This window comes from Cyprinodon variegatus, unplaced genomic scaffold (genome assembly GCF_000732505.1).
Source record: "Cyprinodon variegatus isolate N-32 unplaced genomic scaffold, C_variegatus-1.0 Scaffold115, whole genome shotgun sequence".
Taxonomy (NCBI): domain Eukaryota; kingdom Metazoa; phylum Chordata; class Actinopteri; order Cyprinodontiformes; family Cyprinodontidae; genus Cyprinodon; species Cyprinodon variegatus.
In genome coordinates, this window is record NW_015150568.1 from 406854 (window position 1) to 429602 (window position 22749).

Sequence of the window (22749 nt, forward strand, 5' to 3'; positions counted from 1 at the left end):
TTGCTGTCGAGTCAATAAGTCGATGCAATCGACTGGTTTTCCTAAAAAAGAAAACTTTGAACCAATCTGACTTTATATTCTGGTTAAATCGTATCTGTAAAGTGCCTTGAGATTGCATGGGTTGTGAATCAGCTCTATACAAATAAAATGAATTGATATAGAAAGTCTTTATGATTAATACAAATTATTACTAACAAACCATTCCATCTGGTTGCGGTTAAGTGTACTCATCCTGTAGAAACTTTGTCAAAAATCTATAGTCTAAGCAATCTCCAACAAGTTTCAAGCTTGATTCTTTTACCGACTTGTTACATTAGGTGGTGTAAAATATATATTTTTATGTGATACAAAAATGTATATTTTATTTCCCCACTCATAAATTTACAGTTTCCCCTACGTTGCTTTTGGCAAACACCTATGTATAAGATGACTAATTAGTCAGGTAATTTTCAGACATGTCCCCCCCTTTGAGCTGTGGATCTGTGAAGCTCCTCCAAATTCACCATGGGCCTCTGCTAATTGTCTGATCAAAGCTCTCCTTGTGCAGCTAATTAATAGGTTTGCAATTTTGTCATGTCCTTCCAGGTGTCAGATGATGATGAGACAATATGTTAAAAGTCTGAATCATTGTTTCTATCCTCCTTCTGCTTACTATGGCATACTTTGGAATAGCTGCTTGAAGTGTAACTCGATCTTGACAATACTGTTAGTTATCTAATATTTAAGCCAACAAGGCTTTGAGGGATTCAAAATACAGTTAGATCTAAAGTTTGTTGTGGTAATATTCAACAACACGAATAGAGCAGAACTTTGGCGCAACAAAAAACTGATCATGCTCTCCACAGTGATATGTTATTTACATATAAAAATTTTATTATTTCTGTGAAAACTTTGCCATAACACATGACTACCTACTTCATCTTTCAGACAACATGACTGCACTACAAACTCACTAAAAACACCTGAAACATACATCTGTACTCTGTGTTCTCACATTTTCTACTTCCTCTACAAAGCAAATCACTTAACAAGCAAAACTACATGACTAGTTGGGGCAAGAATTTTACTTTCTGTTAAAAAATACTAACAGACATAAAGCAATATTACATCTTACTTGTGTCTTTCAGCCATGAAAAATTGTGCGCAGATGTAAGCAGAAAAGATGATGGGAACAAAGGAAAATGAGCAGATGATAATAAAGAGCAGTCTTAAGATAATGAATATATGAGAAAGATTCATGGATGACATTTGTAGGTTCTTTGTTATGACAATAAATATTTTAAACTCTTCACACCATCAAAGAACTTTGACATATGACAAAGTTGATCTTTATACAGCCTGGATATTTAAGACATGCTGAAAACTCAGATACATGATTTTTACAACTCAGACATATGTAAGACCCATATGTGCATCTAAATATACATACAGTCCAGTTAATGAATATCCTGATACTTGGGGCAGCCAGACTGTTCAAAAAACACACACGTTTTTCTCCAGATGGTCAGGTGCTAATTAAGCATGAAATAGTCCTCTGAAAATATAGTCCTGGCGTAGGTACTTTAGTCTTTCCTTATGCAGCAGTATCACACTAAAATTGTACACCATTCTGCCAAACACACATGCAATTTACATCTGCATCATAAGCTACACTAATGCATCACAGATTAAGAAAAACGTTTTGCGTTTTTACAGTTAGGCCAAGTAAACACTGGGCTTTAGATCCCCAGCTGATTTTGGCGAGATGTCAGCAAATACCTCTAGGAGAAATCTCCCTCAATAACCCAAATATGGAGAAACACATTTGTTCTCATGGAACACATATTGCCAAGACCAGCTTGGTCTTATTGCAAGTATAACAGTGAAAACCACACGTCATTGTCTTCAGGTGGATTTTTTCCATTCCATTTTAAATGCTATAATTTTTTAGATACTGTTTGTTGAGTTAGCATGATAATAATACAACTTTAACTGACTCCTATTTGATCTATTTGAAGTTTCCGCACTTTTTCTTATCGCAAAATGGCTCCATGCTACCAGTGAAACACTGAGTACCGATAACAAGTTCACAAATCCAAGGAAAAAATCCTAGTAGAGCCTATAATCCCCATGAATGTTGGACTCCATGCACCAAAAATGTCATACATAAAAAAATGATATGTTAAATTTACTTAAGTTATGTGTTACTGTATATATTTATTTTTAAAAACATGGATTAAGAAAAAAAAGACTTAAGATTTTATAACTTAAGATAAATTTAACAGTTAACATATCAATAAGAGTTCATTATTTAATTTTACTTCAGTTTTATTTATATTTTTGAGTTGCATTAACACTATTGAATTTCAGTGATGGAATTCAATATACTCATGTTGCAGTTAAACAATTAAGCTTAATGAAACCAGTTGACATAACTGAAACATATTTTTATTTCTTTACATTAATTAAGCAGATTTTAATAAATATAGCCAGCTAGAGTATTAATAACACTAATTTTAGTGCAGTGCAGTAGGTTAGAATTAATACAAACTTCAGAGTCTAATAGCAGAAAAAAACAAATTCTCATATAAAAAGCAATCATGGACAATATTAATTACTTTATACACCTATTAGGTGACATCATTATGTTGAAATCAATTCCTTTTCTTTAAGCGTTTTACGATTTCTTCTTGTTATTTGGTTACAATTTAACCTGCTTTTTTCAGCATGAAACCATTATTTATGATTGTATTCCAACCATAAAAAAAATTGAAATAGGCAAGCAGAATCTCTATTTTAGTTCTTAGAGTGTAGCTGTTGCTGGATAAAAATGTACTAAACTACATGTCTCACATATAGGATAAAATTCACATGCTTATAGTTAATATGATTTGTTTTGTTAACTGATATCATGATTGTGTTGATCATATTCCCTATAAATGATAAGTGTTCATTGTGCTTCATGGGGGAAGGAAATAATTTCTTCAATGTTAATGTAAATAAAGGCTAAAAAAGAACCTTATTAAGAGAACAACCAAAATTAATGAAAAGAAAGGCTTTAACCTACTGAAGACCTTTGGTATAGAGTCATTTCTAAATGTGCTATCATTTGCATTTTGTCTGATATAATACATTTCAGAGATTCATTCCCTAAAGGATAGCAATAACACAGAGCACACAAGTATTTCACAAAACCCCAAACTCACTTATCTGCAAACACTCCCACTTGTGGTAAAACATTATCCTGCCACAATTGAATACTCACTGCAGCTTATCAGCAGAATTAATTTTTGCCCAAGGTGGTCTTTATAAATTACAAGCCGCATTTATATCAATTATCTTATATCCAAGTTTGTTTCTGCACACATATTTCAAAGGATCGCACAGGCTTTAGTGATTTCACATGAGCAGACACAAACACACACACTTGTCTTTTGCAGATACTTTTCCACCATCTTGCATATGAATTGCTCTTATGTTAATAGGAATATGGAGGCATATCAAGGACAGTGGAAACTAGCGATGCATGTAATGCTGATAAGAATTCCTCTATACTTCTTCTCAGCACCTCGGAAGAATTATAAATGAACAAATTAAGCAAAGCTTCATATTTTTGAGAAGCTACACACAGGGCTTCTAAACCTGCTTAAAAATTATGGAATTTGGTATAGTTAGAATTTTCCAGGTGTGGATTGGAGACCCCAACATGGCTGAATAATATGTACATAAAAAATAAAATGATTATTATTATTACAATTATTATTATTGAGCTGGCTTTTAACAATTATTAAAAGCATTATTATCTTTATTGTGTTTGACATATTTTATTTTTTTATTCAGTAACCTAATAGGTTTCTGTTTGGCTATACATATTTTTTTTTAAAGATTTTATAAATAAGTTTAATAGCGTATGAGAAATGTTTCTGTTTATTCAGTATATAATACAGATGGCACAATAAATTGTTACAAAATGATTTGTGAAGGTTTTAGTGAAGCAAAATTTACCTTTATATTGTTAAAAAGTCCTCTTGATGCATCAAGACCACTCAGAGTTTTTTAGGAAAATGGACACTAATCACATTATCATCAGTAGATTGATAGGAAAAATCAACTTTACATTAATCAATCTATGGATGAAAAGAGTAAAACTGAAAATAAATAAATTATATTTAATAAAAATCTTGAGGAGCTACAATTTCTGGTTTTATCAATTATTTACATTGCCAGCATAATGCAGAGTTGTCCTGTATGACAAGTCTTGGTCGGTTATAAAGTATAATGCCACTGTAGTAATAGTAATTTGTCTGTAAATTTAGTTTAAAGATATACTTTTCAGTCAGGTCTACAAAAAGGAATATAAATTTATAGTTGGAAGCCAAATGATGAATGTAGAAACTGCTCACACTTGAGAACTTATTGTTTTAATTTCATCAAGTTTTGTCTCAGTAAAACAGACTACAAGGTTGTGTGTTTGCAAGCCCACATAAAATGAATTTACACTTAACAGACACCATAATTTATAAATTGTAAAGAGACCATTTACTAATGATTAACACATAGTTTATTAATATTTGATAATCATTTATAAACTACATCTTAACCATTTATAAGAGGTAAATAGATCACGTAATAAAGTATTAAGCCCACTGATGATAGGTTAAGGGTAAGACCAACATGACTAGGCAAACAGAAATAAAATTAAAATCTAGGTTCAGATCTTAAGTCCATTGATGTTAGGGTTAGAGATAACCTAAAATGGCAGTGGTAAAATTATTTATTTACCTATTACAAATGGTTTAGATGCATCTTACAAATGATTATTAAACATTTATTAATTTATTACTGATTAATGTTACACTTTAATAAATGGTCTCCTTTTATTGTTAAGTGTTAGCTGTGTTTATAAGTGTTTACAATAAAATAATCAAAGTTTACAATTTGAATAAAATTTGTAGAAATATTTGCAAACATATTCATAATCCAAGTACTTTTTTTGAAATTTTGTCAAGTTAAAACAATGAAAGAAATAGCAACTGTGTTTTTATAGTGGTTATCTTCTATAAAAGCCCAGATCAAAGTAGAGTATAATTATGAATTGATAAATTTTATACTTATTTTTCAACAACACAAATAACATTACACACCTCTCCCTGGCCTTTAGGCTAATAAGAAGATGTAGGCTAATAGGAAGAATGGTTTTCCTCACCTCAGGTTTTTTATGGTGTTTGGTTTTGCTCCTGATAAATAGTAAGTTTATCTAACTTACAATTTATCCGATTGGAAAGCAAACCTTACCTACATAACAGCTGAAAGTTTTTAGCCTACAATGTATTGAACAAGCTATTTTTTTTGCGATTGTAATTTTGCTTATTTTACATAATCAATCCTACTGTATGACCATTGAGTAGATATTGGTTCTATAAAGGTACCACCACCTTCTTGGTTTTTCATCCACTTCTAAATCCACTTCTAAATCATTAAGTGAGTGTCACTAGTCTTTCACACAAAGATTTTAATAAATGCACCTACCTTATTAATTATAGTTAAACAAAATGCAAAGAAATGTCCAAAGAGGATAAATACCTTTGTAAACAACTATATAAAAGTTGATGAATTTCTGTTTTTTATTTGTCTATATAGATATATATCTATTGAAATTTGTTCATTTAACTTGTGTGCAATATTTGCCAATTACAGGGATTTTTTACCAACTTTGAATTTGTGAAAAACCTTTTAATCTGTAAAAAAAAATCAAGTATTCACTTTTAACTGTAGAAGCATTTTTCACAGTTGTTTTTAAAATTCAGCAAACTGCACTTGGAGGCACTACAACGCTATACAAGCTGACATGCTGCCAAAATCTCAAGTATAATGGCTTTGAAAGTGTGAGCTAATGCCTCTGCTTTGACTTATTAATGTAAATGCCATTTTCACACTTCACTTACATGGCGTTGTCACCAAGCTCCTCATACAGGTTGTTGGCAGTGCCTCCCCCGGGTTTGCCTGTTGGCAGTGCCATCTGGATACGGGCTGTTTTGGCACACTCAGCTTGTCGCCTGGTCACAGCAGTAAAGAAAAAACGCACACTATGAAAAAATATTTAAAATCTAGAGCTAAACCCAATCATACAAAGTGGTATGATGTTTGAAAAATAGCCAGGAGAGATCTTTTCCTGTCAAGTTTTATTTATGGTACAAAACCTAATATCAGCATATATTTCGAGATCTTGTATACTACACTATCACAAAGCAAACTTTCCCTTTTGAGGTTGAAGGAAATCAATATGACTGACAAGAAAAAACAATGTTGAAAGAGAACCATAGGATCCTCCCTATAAGGCAGCTTCAAACCATATAGTGGGCACAGCAAAAATAAGGGAAGAAATGCTGTCAAAGAAACTGTGGGGGAAAAAAAAAAAAAACTCAAGCAGGTTGTAAAATATATAAGAGGGAACAAAAAAGGACATGAAGAATGCAGAAGGAGTTACTACTGCAATATTTCCATCTAATTACACTTAGGTGTGGGAATGGTACAGTCAAAAACCAGATTAGGGCTAAAACAATTAATCGGATTAATCGTGATTAATCGTGATTATTGAAATTATCATCAACTAAATTAGTTATCAATTAATCATTAACTAGAGTATAGAGACACTAAAACATGCCTTTAACTGACAGAGCGACCCACTTAGAACAGTAATTATATCAAAATTGTAAAAATAAAAAAATACAAACATTAGACAAAAAAACAAGAAGGAAAAAGAAAAAACGAAAAAAAAAAAGTTTAATCTATCAATATGCTCCATTCAGGTTCTCTCCATTTTAGGTTCTCCTGGTTTAACTTTGTAAAAACAAATATTCCTTAAAGAACCTTTGGCTATCCAATTATAAATAGATTAATCAAAAAAAAATAATCGACAGATTAAACAATTTGCAAGATAATTGTTAGCTGTAGACCTAGTTCAGATCTACTTCAATTAAGAGTCTGTAACGAGTTTTGTAATTAATATTGATGCTGCCACTGCTATTTGATTTCTGCTTCTACCCACACAAAACTTCAATAACCGGTACATATAATTCCACAAAAGACAGTTCAACAAATTGTTGACAAGCAGAATGCATATAAAAAGTTTTAGATTTGTATTTAGCATAAAGTTTGAAACCTTTTCATTCAACTTCACGGATATACACTGCTTTCTACATGTCTATTACCAAAATTCCTAATAAATGCACTGAAGTTTGTCATAGCAATATGAAAAAAATGGCTACATGGTATATGACTGAAATATCGCCCTATTGTTTTTGAGAGATTGTAATTTTCAATTTCTTGATAGTTATTATATTCATTTTCTAAATGTTTAAATATAATCTATAAAGCTAAACATAAAACCAAATACATGGATTATGTTCTTTGAATAAATACTGAAATTGCTAAATTAAATGGAAAGGACCAGCATCATTAGCAGGTTTTCAGTATCTCACAGAGATGGTTTTCCTCACCTCAGGTTTTTTACGGTGTTTGGTTTTGCTCCGTAATTTGGGCTAATAGTATCTTAGTCATCTTGCTTTGCAATTGTTACAATTGCTTTGGTTCCTGTGTTTTAATTTGTGCCTCCTCTTCATTTCTGAGAGATTTGAGTATTACATTATTAAATACTGCTGTTTAAATGCAGCTTTTTTTAAATTCACATTGTTTTTAATCATACATTTTTTCCCCCTTATAACTGGACCAAATGTTGTTTTGGTTCTTTCATGTCTCTTGCTGTGAAACATTTTTGTTAAAAAACAAAGGCCACAGGACTCTCATTGCTTTGGGACTTTTGTACAGCATGTCTGCTTTGTCATTTGTTGGTGAGTGACATTTTAAATAATTAGATCTCTCCATAAAGGGATTATCAGCTGACGTCATACACGAGAAGCTGTAATTTATAGTGAATAACTAAACACTAAGTGAATTGCCTTTTAGTCCTTTAGCAGGTGGTTTACAAACATCCAGCTTCAGCTAACTAAAAGTGTTCTTTAAATCCAAAAGTGTTGATCATTTTTGAGTTTGCAAAACTGTGTTGACTGTAATTAATTCTCTAGGTTGTGGCAGTTTAAAATATAAGATTAACCAAAACAGATTTATGGTAATACCAAACAGAGATAGCCCAATTGCAGTTGCTTCAACAGCTTGGAGAACATCCATCTAATCTATTCTTGCATGAAACCAAAAGATATTCTCTGTACTGTATACTGTACTCAGCAGCAAGGAGGAGGTACCAAATCTGTATTAGTTAAACCTACAAAAATGTATAAAAAACGTGTTAAAAATGTAATTGATGAATGGTTTGTATTTTTCATCTGGTGCTTATGCATCTTCCTCTTAAAGTTACCCTGAGAAACTGCACATATGGTCACTATCAAAAACTTCCAGTGACTTCTACAGCTGTGTATTCTCATTGAAATTGTTGGATGCACAGATGGATGGACGGATGGATGGACAGAGGATAGATGGTTGGATGGATGGAAGCACAGATGAATGGATGCACAGATGGATGGATGCAAGGATGGATGGATGCACAGATGGATGGATGCAAGGATGGATGGATGGACACACAGATGGATGGGTGGATGAAAAGATGGATGGATGGTTAAAAACACAGATAGATGGATGGGTGCAGGGGATGGATGATTGGTTGGATGAAAGCAAAGATGTATGGATGCACAAATGGATAGATGGAAGGATGCACAGATGGATGGATGGGTGGATGGATGGATGTATGAATAGATGGATGGATGAATAGATGGATGGGTTATTGGATAAATGAATGGGTGGATGGAGGATGGGTGGATGATGGAAACAGAAAACAGAAACTGAACTCAGTGTTCTTCAGAAATTATTTCTTTGATTGCCTGCTGCCCAATGTTGTTTCACAGCGATGTTTCAATCAATCCATTCTGGAGTCCAATAAAACTCAGCTGATTAATCACAGCGAAAAGTGTCTGGGACAGCTATGACATTAATATTATCAAGGGAATGTAAAAGGGGATACTCACTCTTTGAATCTGGTAGCAGTGGATGATGCAGCAGAAAAGAGAGAGAAATAGAAGGGGAGAGAGAAACAGAGAGAGTGAGAGAGAGATTGGGATTATTTAGAGCATAAATCACACAACATCTTTTGTTTCCAGAATTTATTTACTCCTAATTTATGAGCAAAATTGTGCAATTGCTCTTTATTAAAGTCATTTAGCAACAGATAATAGTGATAACGATTATCATTGTTCCTCCTCACCTCTTAGATCTCCACTCCTCTACTGGTTATTTGTATGTTTCTCAGCAGGAAAGGCTTAGATCCAATTTATGTGTGTATGCACAGCTGTTTAGAGGCATTTCAGGGAATTTAATGGCTTTCACGGTGGTTAGCTAAACAAACTATAGCGACTGCCCCTATGGAGCAGGCTGCTACGCTGAATCATCTGGGCCAATGACTTGCAACCTGATGATGACTCTGCTCAAAGACTCATATTAACCATAAATTATTTTAACAATTATCAACTTCTTTTCATTTCAAACCAAGATAAGGGGCTAACTTTGATCCTCCAATGGCTTTCAGGTTGTTTGTACATAAAAAAAGGCATTTCTTAAAAACTGTTTTCAGCTGTGGATCTATACACAGAGATAGAGGCTAAACCTCAGGCTACTTTGAAATAAACTGTGCTGCCTGAGTTTATCATGATAAATGAACACTATCGACATATACAACAGCTCCGCCAAATTGCATATTACCATTAGCTATATCTTGCAGCACTGGCTTCTCAGGTAATAACCATTAGTGGGATCAGATACTGTTAGCCAGGTCTATTTATGGATATTTGTTTATACATACTCCAATTAGAATCTGCAGATGTCATTCTGTCAGCGTTATTTTGGATTACACTGTCCGTTTTACTCCAATACGCACATATAAATTATACTTACTGTCTGTATGTTATAATGACAATTAAAATAGCAGGAACGCAGCAGATGATGATGATAACAGCCAAAGCCAAGAGTGCTCCCTCTGTGTAGCCAACTCTATGAACAGCTTTCTTTACGCTGGCCACCACTTCAGGGGTTCTGATTTCCAGTATTCTGCCACCAGGAGGAAGAAAAGGCTGGAACTCTTTATTGATATCCAACAGTTTACCATCAAGAAACCTTGAATTGAGAAATATGCAACATGTAATACAATCAGTTTATTTAATATCAAAAGAGACACTAGGGCTGGGGTTAAAATAAAAAACACATTCTTAAATAAATGTGCCTAAAAAAATAAAAAAAATAATTTAAGACATAGATTGACTTGTATATTGAAGTAATATAATTATTAGTAAATCATCATCACATAAAACTTAACTTGGACTATTGGACGCATACACTACGCCTGTCTGGGAGTTATTTCATGCAATATGACACCAATCAGACATAAAGATCTTTTCATGTGTACTCTCCAGTTACTTAGTATTGGAATAAAGTGCTTTGTCTCATAACTCAATCCTTAGTAAAATTCTTACTTGAAGAGCTCTTGTCTGGATATAGCTCTGTTTGTCAGCGGATCGATGGCATAAATCATGAGGTCTGACTTGGTGTAATCTTCCAACTCCATTGCTTCACCATCCCGATGGGGCCCAATAGTTTCCACGATGACCTTTGCCCCGACTACCTGCTCCTGAACATAGCGCTCCAAAATGCTGAAAATTAAAAATATATAGTTTACTTTTTATTAATAAAACACCATATTTTTGTGAGTTAAACAATAATAAATACGTTATCCCTTTTTTACAAATACAAATAAAGCAGTCATCAATGCTTTCACATTAATACATCTGTATGGACACAAGCATGTTAACACATGGTGAGAAGTTTAGATATTTATTGCTTTTTCAAAAAACATATTGAATGTTGTATTATTGTTGCTATAAATACGATTTTGGAATGTGGTATGAATATATACTGTATTGAACATATTCATGTTTAAACTAAATAATTTCAGATGCAAGTTTCTAGCTGAATTCTATATGGAGGACTTTTCTCATCCTATAGGACCAGAGACCAAATTAAAATCATAATCATAAAATGTTTATGAGAATACAATTAGGAGAAGAAAGAACAAAGATACAGTAACCCAAACTATACATGCATTACTTTTTTTTCTAAGTCAAGGTCATGTCAAAATTATTGCAAGATCACTTAGATTAACTCTACCAGAATTGGCAGAACTCATTTAAAGTATTTGGATTCTAGGCAAGAAACCTTACTCTTATGCATGGTCTATACATTTTTATATGTCCCTTTCCGGTAGCATCAGCCTATCCATTAAAAAATGTTTGATCTGTGTTTAGGACCACTGCAGTTCTGCAAAATCTGACTGTGTTAAAGTTATACCAATATAACATACAATATAATGTTACTTGTTCTAATACAATCCAGCAAGCACCCAGCAGCTCAGGGTGTTTAGGCATGTACTGTAGACATGGACATGGTGTTTTAAGTGACTTTAAGCATGGCATTGTTGATGGTGCCGGGTGCGCCAGGCAGAGTATTTAAGAAACTGCTGATCAATCATCTCTAGGGTTTATAGAGAATGGTCTAAAAAAAAATTCCAGTGGGGTGCAAATGCCTGGTTGATGCCAGAGGACAGAAGATAATGTCTGAGCTGATAGAAAGGCAACAGTGACTCAAATAGCTCTTTACAATCAAGGTATGCAGAAGAGCATATCTGAACAAACAAACTGCAAACCTTGAGATGGTGGGGCTACAGCAGTGGAAGACCACACTGCTGCCACTCCTGTGAGCTAAGAACAGGAAAATTATTGAATTTGGGCGGGCTCACCAAAATTGGACAATAGAAGATTGGACAACGTTTCCTGGTCTGATGAGTCTTGATTTCTGCTGCAACATTTGCGTGGTTGGGTCAGAAATTCTCATCAACAACATGAAAGCCTGAATCCATCCTGCCTCGTACTGTACCAATGGTTTAGGCTGCTGGTGGTTTAATGGTGGGGGGGATATTTTCTTTGCACACTTAGGGCCCCTTTACTACCAATTGAGAATTATATAAACACCACAGTCTATGAGCATCATTGATGACATGCTTATCCCTTTATGACTACAGTGTACCCATCTTCTGATGGGTACTTCCAGCATGCTACTCATACTGGTTTCTTGAACATGACTCTGAGATCATTGTATTGAAATCTCTGAAAACTGTTTCCAATACCTTGCTGAATAGTAGCTTTGCATCTAAGATCTGTAATGTGTTTTGGTTTAACCTATTCGCAGGGTAAGCAAAAAAAAAAAACAACAAAAAAAAACAACACAATTTTCCCTGGCTTCAGGTTAAAGCTTAGTTTGGTTACCATGCCACCCTCTAGTTTTCTCACACCTTTCTGAAACTATTCACATTCCATGCAGCTTCCTATCTCCAACTGTCACCTGCCTGGCCACTTTAACTCACCAAGGGTTAATAGAAATCTCCTCAAAATCTCTAGACCTCACAGCAACACCTCCCACTCAGACTCTCCAAAACATTCCCCTCTAAACCCGCTGTTCAAGCTCAGAACCAGTACATTTTTTCAGATTTTCTTGCACACCTTGATTAACTCAGTCTGCACCACTTCTCCTAAATGCCCCTCTCTATTCTTTCTACCTTCAGACATAGCTCAACCTCAAGTATAGAAGCCTCCTTAGTTGTAAATGAACTGTCTAGTCCTCGTAACTCAATCTTTATAGTGGCCTCCACTGGACTGAATATAACAGAGGGGTCAAGATGCTTTCTAATAACATGACAAGGAGACTGTAGATTTGTTTAGATTCAATGGCAAAATAAATTTTTGATGGTAGTAAAGGTGAAGCTTGTACATCTGGAAACCCTATACCAACATTCTGAGACCGATTTAACTGCCAGGGATGAGATGTACTATCTATGATAGTCTGGACATATATCTTTGCAAAATATATGCCAAAAGCTTTTATATGGCTATACAAAAAATGTTTTGTTTGTCTTCTGCTGGCGAATAAAAGATTGACCAAATAATGGTGGAAGTCTAGATGTTTGTATACTGAAGCCTCACTGGATAAGTTTTACCCCGACTGGATTAGAGAACATCCACAATACATGCAATCACTGAATGTTCAAAATTAATTAAAACGGGTTCTTGTACAACCCTAATTCTTAAAACAAGAAAAGTTCAGTTGCCTCATGAAAGCACAAACACAAAATATAAAACAGAGGTAATGCCAATAATGAGGTTATGGAAACTTCACAGTGGAACTGCATGCACACAACCTGTTAGACTGCAGCCACATGCCTACATATTTATCACCACCCGCTGGCTGTGCAGACTACTGCTGTTTGATACTGATTTTTTCCCTCCCTCAGAAACATCTGTTAACAACAGGACCTTCCCGACTGTGATGTGACTGAGAAAAAGGAAAAAAGCTTGTAATGGGTAATGGAACATAAAATGAAATTATATGTGGAAGGTAAAACAAAGCTGGAAGCTGACCAAGCAGGTGCAATGCAGTGTCTATCACAAAAGACCCACTGGTAGGAAGGAGCTTGAAGATATATGATGGCATATAATGAATAATACATGGTATGTTGAATGTAAAACAGGGTCTTTGCTTTCAAGATACAAGTAAAAGTATGTTTTCCAGACTGTGGATAGAGATAATTCTACATGAATTAAGTCAGAGCCTGGAAGGATATAAGTCGCAGTAAGGCAAAATAAGGTATCAAATATTTTAGCTTATACAAGTCTGCGGATAATGTTTCTGAAAATCTATGATAGTATGAATAAGTTTCAGAGGAGAGCACAGGATAGAGAATAAAGCGATGATAACGGGAGCATGCATAACAGCAACAGAAAAATGAGCAGAAAAAACAACTTGTTGAATTTATTTGAAAAGTAGCAACATTATACCCTTTTGCTTTGTGTCTCTCAGTTACAAATTGTGATTGTATTCCAGACTCATAAATGCTGTTTTCCATCCATCCATCCATCCATCCATCCATCCATCCATCCATCCATCCATCCATCCATCCATCCATCCATCCATCCATCCATCCATCCNCATCCATCCATCCATCCATCCATCCATCCATCCATCCATCCATCCATCCATCCATCCATCCATCCATCCATCCATCCATCCATCCATCCAGGGTACACCTTGGTACACTGGACAGGTAATCGCAAGGCAAGGCAAGACAGAGACGAACAGGACAAACAGCCATTCACACACACACACACACTCACACCTACAGTAAGGAGAAATTAGAGACGCCAATTAACCTAACAGTTATGTTTTTAGACTGTGGGAGGAAGGCAGAGTACCCAGGGAAAACCCATGCATGCACAGGAGGAAAATGAAAACTCCATGCAGAAATACCCCGGGCTGGGAATCGAACCCAGAACCTTCTTGCTACCCACTGCTGCACAGAGCAGCCCACTAAATGCTGTTATTTTTGGTTTTATTTGATTACTAATAATTCCAATATCTATTGCAATTCTTTATGTCTTTTATTAATCATCTAAGACCTTCTTAACAGTGTTGAGTTTTTCAGATGGAATGTTTATCTGTTAGAAATCCTCAAAATCAACTATTACAGAGTAGTGGCTTATTATAAAAATCAGCATTCAGTACCTGGCCTGTTGGTCAGAATTCCATCATTCACACATATTCTAGTGTTGAAAGTAACTATTAAAAATGTTATGTGTTTTGTTTAAGCATCTAGAGGAGTAGACATTCTTATATTCTTACAGTAGAAGAGAAAGATTTGGGGAGAGGAGGGTCTCATTTGGGGAGAGGATGGCCAACAGGAGTACAGAAACGCTGCTGTATTTTATTCTTCTAAGCTATAAATCTATTGTAGGGGTTGCAATGTTGGCAGCTGTTAAAAAGACTGAAATAAACTAGGATATTTAGAAAATACATAGAAAATACTCAGATTTTCTTAAAGTTAGTGCAGAAAACTTGGCTAATCACTTTCAAAAGGTATGAAAACAGTTTGAAAAATATGGCCTTGAAAGGTTCGAGTGAAAAACTAAACCTCTGTTTAACCAAGCCATTTGATGTGACTTCTCTCAATCTTTCAAGCACTCTGTGTAAAGTACTCAGCATGGGAAAATGACATCTACAGGGTAATCTTGTAGCAGGGTATTTTCAAACCATTTTACCAGCACTTTACAACCCAATAAAAAGGGTGACTTGACAGCGCCAGGTTTTTTAAAGTAATATTATGTCCTGATGTTCATTTTGTGTCTGTCACCCTGCTTCATCTCAGCAGGTAGGGAAATTGGCATAAAAAGGAACATTATTAAGTTTATGTGATTACCAAACTTATAAATACAAATTAAGATATGTGAAGGAATACACCTGTGTCTGTTCTATCTAGTTATATTCCTTTATAAGAGTCAAGGCTAAAACCAACCCAAAACGTTTGAAATGAAAGTGTTTGGTTCAGAGATAAAATTATATCTCTTGATATAAAAAAAAATTCTGGGATCAGATTGGAACTTTACAAATCCTGGACTGAAGTAACTGTTAACTTTAGTCTCAAAAATCCCGTTTTCTATTGTAATCAGGGCACCATGGCTTGTGGGTGACCTTTAGAAACAACAGTATACATCCTTTTCTCACCTTTAATTTCTTAGGATGTGCAAGCAAGAAAGTTAAATTATCACAGGGCTGCGGCAAGTTAAAATTTTCCTCTTTCCTCTGAAGGATGCAAGGATGAATAAAGTAAACAAAAATAATCGGTCAGCTTATAACTGCGTTTGAAATTAACACAATGAATATGATGATTTATAACTGCAACTTAGTATAAGCGTAGTTTACAGATCATGGTGTATGGATAAATTGGATTGTATGGAGTTAAAGACTTTTCAAAACATGGCTGTTTGATTTTGTTATTAGCTGGACGTGTTTTAATGTGCGTTGGGTACAGTTAATACTTTTTGAATATTTTCCTCAATAAAATGTAATTAATCAAATCATATAAAAAAAAAATCTGAATGATTTTACCACCACTGTTTTGGTTTTTGTGGACCTGTCAAATCATGAATTGACATATACTGAAACAGATTTTTGAGGTCCATAAGGATGACTTTGACCTTTTAAAACCTCTTTTCCTCTTTTTACTGTCCTTCATTCTTTTGTCATACACCTTATGTTATTCATTGAGCATTTTAAGACTCATAGTTTATGCAAATACATTTTTGTCTTTTTTATTGCTGGTGCTAAATACTAGCTTACATGTGGTAAATTGGTATTTTTTCTTAGATTGAATTAATGACAAAATGTAAATATAGTGCAACTTTAAAACAGGTATTCTGAAATGCAAGTGTGTAAAATTCAGTGTAAAAAAGAAAAAAATAAGAAAAAATAAAGCCTTCAGGAAATAGAACGTGAAATCAGTTATGTTTAACTGATATTTTTCTAAAACACATTGAAACACAGTCGGTAAAATACACTGAAACATTGACAGTACTGCCCATGCATGTCAGAACTGTCAGATAGACCTCAGTAAGGTATGCTGGGTGCTATGAAATTATGAAATATAGACACTGAATACTTCTAAAATATAAAAAAGGTTCTTAATGTCAAAAGCATAGTGAGAAATAAAGCATTGATTACCTGAGCAATTTCTCTTTGTTGTTCTCAACATATGTTGGTGGGACATTTGAAACAACCACCTGCATGTCGAGCTGGTTCACAACAGACACCTAGAGGTTGAAAAGAAAAAAAAAGACAACTTTACACATATTTAATATTTATGTAGATGCTTAAAATCACAACTAAGGCACCTTATGTATCTTTATTCTATCAATAACCTGGAACTAAACAGCTCTTAAACAAAATACTTATAACTGAAATGATACCAACCAGATAATGCTCATCATCAGACAGTTACAAGTTTGAAATATTTCGACTTAAATTAGAAACTGTTTTGAATACATATCATCGTCAAAGCTATTCATACTAAATCAGTGTAAAAAAATAAATTACACACACACACCACTATCTCAGCTTTGCTGCTGTGTCCTTTGCCGTAGTTGTCTGTTGCAACCACCTCAAATTTGAAATACGACCTCCTCATGTTGCGGTACATAATAGCCGTCTTCACCACACCGGTGTATGGTTCAATGACAAATCCGTCTTTGCTGTCTTTAGTTTGTTTTCCTGTTGGAGGGGGAATGATCAGTTTGTAGATCATGGAGCTGTAGTTACCAGTGTCTTTGTCCAAAGCCTAGAAAATCAGAAAAAAAAGGATTTCTAATGTTACCACTTCTATGATTATCTTGATCCTAACCTGTGCACAATATCACAAACAACAAGTAGTGTCAATTTTTATTAACTAGTTAATAAAACTAGACCTAGATCATGAACTTATATGGTATTCTGAACAGCTGATCATCCATTGAAACATTCAGTAATTAAGTCAGAAATAACATGCCCCCCGCCCCTTGTATAGCTTCCCTGTCAAAATCATATTTCTTATACAGTATTTTCTTTTGAAAAATTTCAGGATGCAATAAAGCTTGCTCTCTTGCACTTGTTTAACTACGGAAAGGCAGTAGGGGGTAAGGTGATTCTGCAAGCAGATCCATTAATCTGTTCTGTCATTGTGGCTAACTATCAGCTCCTGCCCAGACATGCTCAGACAATGATTTATTGCAAGATGTTGCAGAACAGAAATGCATATTGCATACAAAGCATGGAAAAACGTAGCCCATTAGAGGCACCACAAGAATTAAACATACTTTATTTGTGTTATGATTAGGGACAAGGGAAATTAAAATGATGCGGACAAAAAAAAACTGACAAAGTTGCTATAAGATATAATTAGATGCAACTCCGGTCTCTTGGAAGCAAGACTACAGTTAGCTAATCTCTTGTTTTGCTATGTTATATAAATTCTCTGCACTACAGTGTACTACATCATATAGTGTTAAGCTATACATACAATGATCTACTTTATACTACAATATGCACACTATTAACTAAGTAAAATAATTCTACTGTATAACTTCACACTACATTACACTTTGCTGAGGTGTATATCATTAAGCATGATATAGAGCTACAGACATTTTTAAAGCTCCTTCTTACTTTTAGAGTAGTCTTTTGACACTTTGTACAATACATTAGGAATCTGGATGATCCTTTGATTAAATTGCTTTAAGAAATTCAGGTACCCCCATATAACAAAGCAGAAATCTGGATCCTCTGTCATGTTTTATTTGCATATCATTTGCAGATTACGTATTTGTTGGTTTTACCAAGCCTGTCTTTATTAAATAAAAAAGTAGAAAAAGAACAATGTATTTCAAGAACAGGTTTTAACATATGATCTAAAGAAAATCATCAGAGGAAAGGCTCATGTGAGCTTTTTAATTTTTTAATTTAATTCCTGCCTTTTTTGCATTTTTTGTTCCAGTGGTATTCACTCTTTCACCCAAGAAGTCATTCTCAGTTTACAGCCAGTGGCAGAAGGTGAAGTAATAAAAATGCCATATGTGTCTGATACATAATATTCAAAATAATTGACACGGTAGATAATTGCTTTGCTTTCGCTGTTCTGCTCCCGGACTGACCTTCTGTGCAAAATAAACCAGCAACAATCAGGTGAACTTTTGTGCTAAAACCAATAACTACCTAAAGAGAGACGCTTGGATTTTATATGGTTGTATTTGTGTAACTAAAGTGAGTATTTTTCCAACACCTTTTCAGTATTAAAACATATCTAATTATAGTTATTAAAAAAAAAAAAGTTTTGCAAATGCAATATTTTTGCCAGTGATGAAAAAACCCATTTCACTGTTTAAGAAAATTAGAATACTAAGAAAAGTTCATTGGAGATTCACAATGTCGCACCCTAATCAGTTAATTAATTTAAGACACCTGCAAAGGTATTCTGAGTCTCTCACTCCGGGTCAGTAGGCTGCACAACCATAGGATGGACCTTTGTCTTGACAACTGTCCAGGAGCCTGTCATCGACACCCTTCACAAGGAGGGTTAGCCACAAGAGGTCACTGCTGAAGAAGTGGGTTGTTCATCAAATTCTGTATTCAAACATCTTAACAGGATATTTAGTGAAAGAAAAAAGTGTTGAGAAGCTGCACTAGCAATGGGGAGGCCCTTGATAGAGCCTTTAGAGGATTTTCAAGCGAAATCCTTTCAATAATATGAGGTAACTTCACAAGAGGTCAATTAAAGCAAGAGTTAGTGAACCATGAGCCGATGCAGACAGATAACTACAAGATAATGTCAGAAACATCTTCATGTGTTAAAGAGAAAGGGAACTGGACTGCTGAGACAGTCTTAGCCAAATACTAAGTACCTACAAATGGACATAGTTTTCTGACACCTGACATTTGTACCTTAATGATATTTTTTTGTTGATCTAATGCTATATTCTATGTTTTTTTAAATAATAGATTTGTGTTTTCTTAGGGCTGACTAATATGGCTAAAAATCTCTAATTTTTTTTCTGATTAAATCCAATTAATATATTTCTCTGCTCATATACTATACATCTCATATTAAGAAAGGACAAATGGCATAGAATTACTTTCAAAAACTTAAACGATTACCATTATTCAAAGTGTCCTTCCAATGAAAACGATTCAAACAACAGAGTTGTTTGGCGGCATAGTTTAAGCTGCCATGTATTACTGCAAAGGCAGGAGTCATGCTGAAAAATGATCTAACTTATGATTATATAATTTCAACAATCTTTGTCAACTAAAGAATTGTGTCTTTGTTAAAATTTTCATCTTTTTTCACTCAAAAGAAATTTGTGTTTTCCTGACATCATTAACTCAGGATAATTGTTATTCAGCTGACATCTAACCAACCCAGAGATGTCACCTTTGTCTTCTTCATGGTTTTATATCTGTGGAGACTAAAAGCAAGTCTGCCAGCCTTGGTTTGAAGCCAACAATAGTTCATTCCACAGAGTAGGAAATCTACACAAAAGGAAATCAATTTGTGACAGAGTCCTAAAGCCTCTTGAGCTATAGGGGAGTAGTGTCTTCGTGTTGAATTTCTTAAGTGTGAACCTGGTGTATTTCAACATGCAAAAACATCTATATTCTTCAGTAAAGGGAACACCACATGATGCAGCCTGCCATCTCTAAATCACAAATAAGATATTTTAGAGGCATAAAATATAAAAAAGTGAACCATAGTTAACCTTTTATTCCAATTAAAAGTGGTAAAGTAATTCTTAAACACACTTTGTGAAACAAAATTACTTTTTGCTGCTTTATATAGAGGACAAGGTAGCATCTGCAATCTGTTATCTCACACTAATCTCACAGCAGATGGTTTTCTTGACCCAAAGATAGTTTTTAACTAGAATATTTAGAACACATGGCAGCTTGCAGGTGATGAAGAAATGTTTAACAACTAGAAGATGAAAAAATAAGCAATCCAATACTACAGCGGTATTAGATAGGATAGATATTCTGAATGCAACTTTTGTTGCCCTCCCTCCCTGTGACTTTAGGTTTGAAATATTGTTTAAAGAGATTATCCAGGGCTGAACAACATTTTATTGAGAAAAATAGAGTTTGAGTAGGGGGAAGAAATATCAACATTTTATCAATTGCTATACTAAAGGGTAGAAAAATCCTCACATATAAAACGCACTCAATATGTGTAGAAAAACACACAGTTACTATATGGATTCCTAACAGTAAAAAATGAGTCAGAGGCTTGGAAAAAAATGTGTACTGACTTATAAAGGGCATTAAGACTCAATGCTGATCAGAACAAGAGCAGAAAATACAAAGTTTCTCCAGTTTAGCCAGGATTTTAGTGATGTGAATTACTGTAGAGCTTTGCTCACTGATACAGTAAATGATATGTAATTATTGTGGTAAGTCATAGATAGGCTGGTGAAGATTGTCAGTCATCCAGGTCATAGTCATTCCAAAAAAAAGTTAAAAATAATCGACTGTACTTTGTTTACCAAATTTGGAGACGTTTCCCTTCCCAACCACAAAGCTTTCTCAATTTAAAATGTCTGGAGTAGCCTTGAGTTCCAGGCTTTATAGAGGAGCCCAAAAAAAAAGCCCCAAAAAAGCCTTGTTATGGCATGCAAATTGAACCGAAAACAGGTCCACCCCTTTGTAATGGGGAGTTGTTAGGGTCGTTATTGGTTTGGCTTAACAGGAGCCCAACGTTTCTCCAGACATTTTGAATTCCGGATAGAAAGCAAAACGTCTTCAAACTTGGAAAACAAAGTCCAGTGGTTTGTCTTTAGCTTTTTTTTGGAATAGATAGGCTGTTCTCAGTGTTTATTTTTAACCCTCCAAAGGATGCCAGTTTGTAAGGTCTCTCAGTTATTAGTCCCCAACAGCTTTTTTTTCCTCATCTCTTAATAGATAAACCAACTTTCAACAATTCAAATTTGACCTGGAGACCTTGCTATCTCTTCGCTTGTGTTATATGGCCACTTGTTATCTGTTAAAGCCTAAGTTTGGCACTGCAACCACAACACCGTCAATCTTGTGTAAGTATTGGCAGCATTAATTTCTGCCACGTGCACGTTTACACGTTTATTAGGATTTCTCTGTTTTTTTTGTAAAATAATCTTTTTTTTTTTAAGCATTAACTCAAAAAGTTAGGTATGAATAATATGACATAAACCTTAAAGGTAATCCGTTATTATTCTGCTATCCAAAACACAGTGGCTTTAAATTGAGAACATGTAGAGTATAATCAAATTGTTTAATTTTCATAAGGCAGCCTAACAAACAATGCTGTTCTACAAATATGCTTACCAGCTTTGGGAAATAATAGACACTCAAGATGTGAGATAATTGGGTGATACTAATTATCACAAAAAGATAATCAAGAAGCACTTAGACATCGCCTTCCTTCTGCCAGGTCAGATGAAAAAATTCATAGCCTCAATTCCAGATCAAAATGAAAACCTAATTGCCTCTCAGTTGGGTCATAATCTTCACTGGTAAACAATTCATGTTAATTAATTTGTTTTTTTTATAAATGCGTCCTGACAGAATTGCATTAAGAAATGTAAAAAGCCTGCATGATGGAGATAACTAGTTACTACAGAAGTGCTGTGATTTACTGCATTTGTAACATGAAAGGGACTTTTTCTATTTTAGGTTTTAAATTAAACAAGTCTTCAGGTACATTTCCTTTGTCGTTCTGGTTTTACTTGTTCGTCTATGTACTCTTCAGGTATTTAAATGTTTTTTTTGTTTTTTTTTGCTTTTGCTCAGCTGGTGAAACATAGCTCATTTTTTCTTTGCAAGAAGAAAATATACTTCCTACCTTTACAAACAAAAGTTTGGGATGTCTTTACTTTAAGACTTTGACAAATCAAAGAAAATGGACTGCTGACTCACCAAACCTTAGATTATTTGGGATAAAGTCAACCTGAGATAAAACAGCCTAACATTATGTTCTAAATGTAGCCTAAATTTCTGATAAATCATCTAAAAGAAGTGTCAATTTACCATCTTTTACAAACCTTTGCACCCCAATCCAAACTACTCACTGTACCTTTTAAAGACCATAAATAAATAGAGGAGCACTATATGCTCTTGACTTCCCTTTGGGTAACTGCCAGATTCGAGAAAGCTGGTGATGTAAGTAGACCTTATAACAATTCTTGTTTTAGCCTCCTGATCTTGACCTGTCTTGTTCATGTTTTTCTCCCGCCTGCCTTGTCCCTGTCATTCTTGTTGGCTTCTGATCTCTGGACA

The 22749-nt window shown here is 34.5% G+C and overlaps 1 protein-coding gene across 1 annotated transcript in view; it reads right to left on the bottom strand.

Annotated features, from left to right (window-relative positions):
- Positions 1-22749, bottom strand: part of LOC107085073 (protocadherin-15-like) — a 298610-nt gene that overhangs the window by 21698 nt on the left and 254163 nt on the right. The window contains exons 30-35 of the mRNA XM_015375218.1: positions 17024-17254; positions 16642-16730; positions 10515-10691; positions 9940-10158; positions 9018-9026; positions 5925-6035 (exon numbers count right to left, since the gene is read on the bottom strand). Of these exons, the coding sequence (XP_015230704.1) occupies positions 5925-6035; positions 9018-9026; positions 9940-10158; positions 10515-10691; positions 16642-16730; positions 17024-17254 (836 nt within the window). The remainder of the gene's footprint in view (positions 1-5924; positions 6036-9017; positions 9027-9939; positions 10159-10514; positions 10692-16641; positions 16731-17023; positions 17255-22749) is intronic.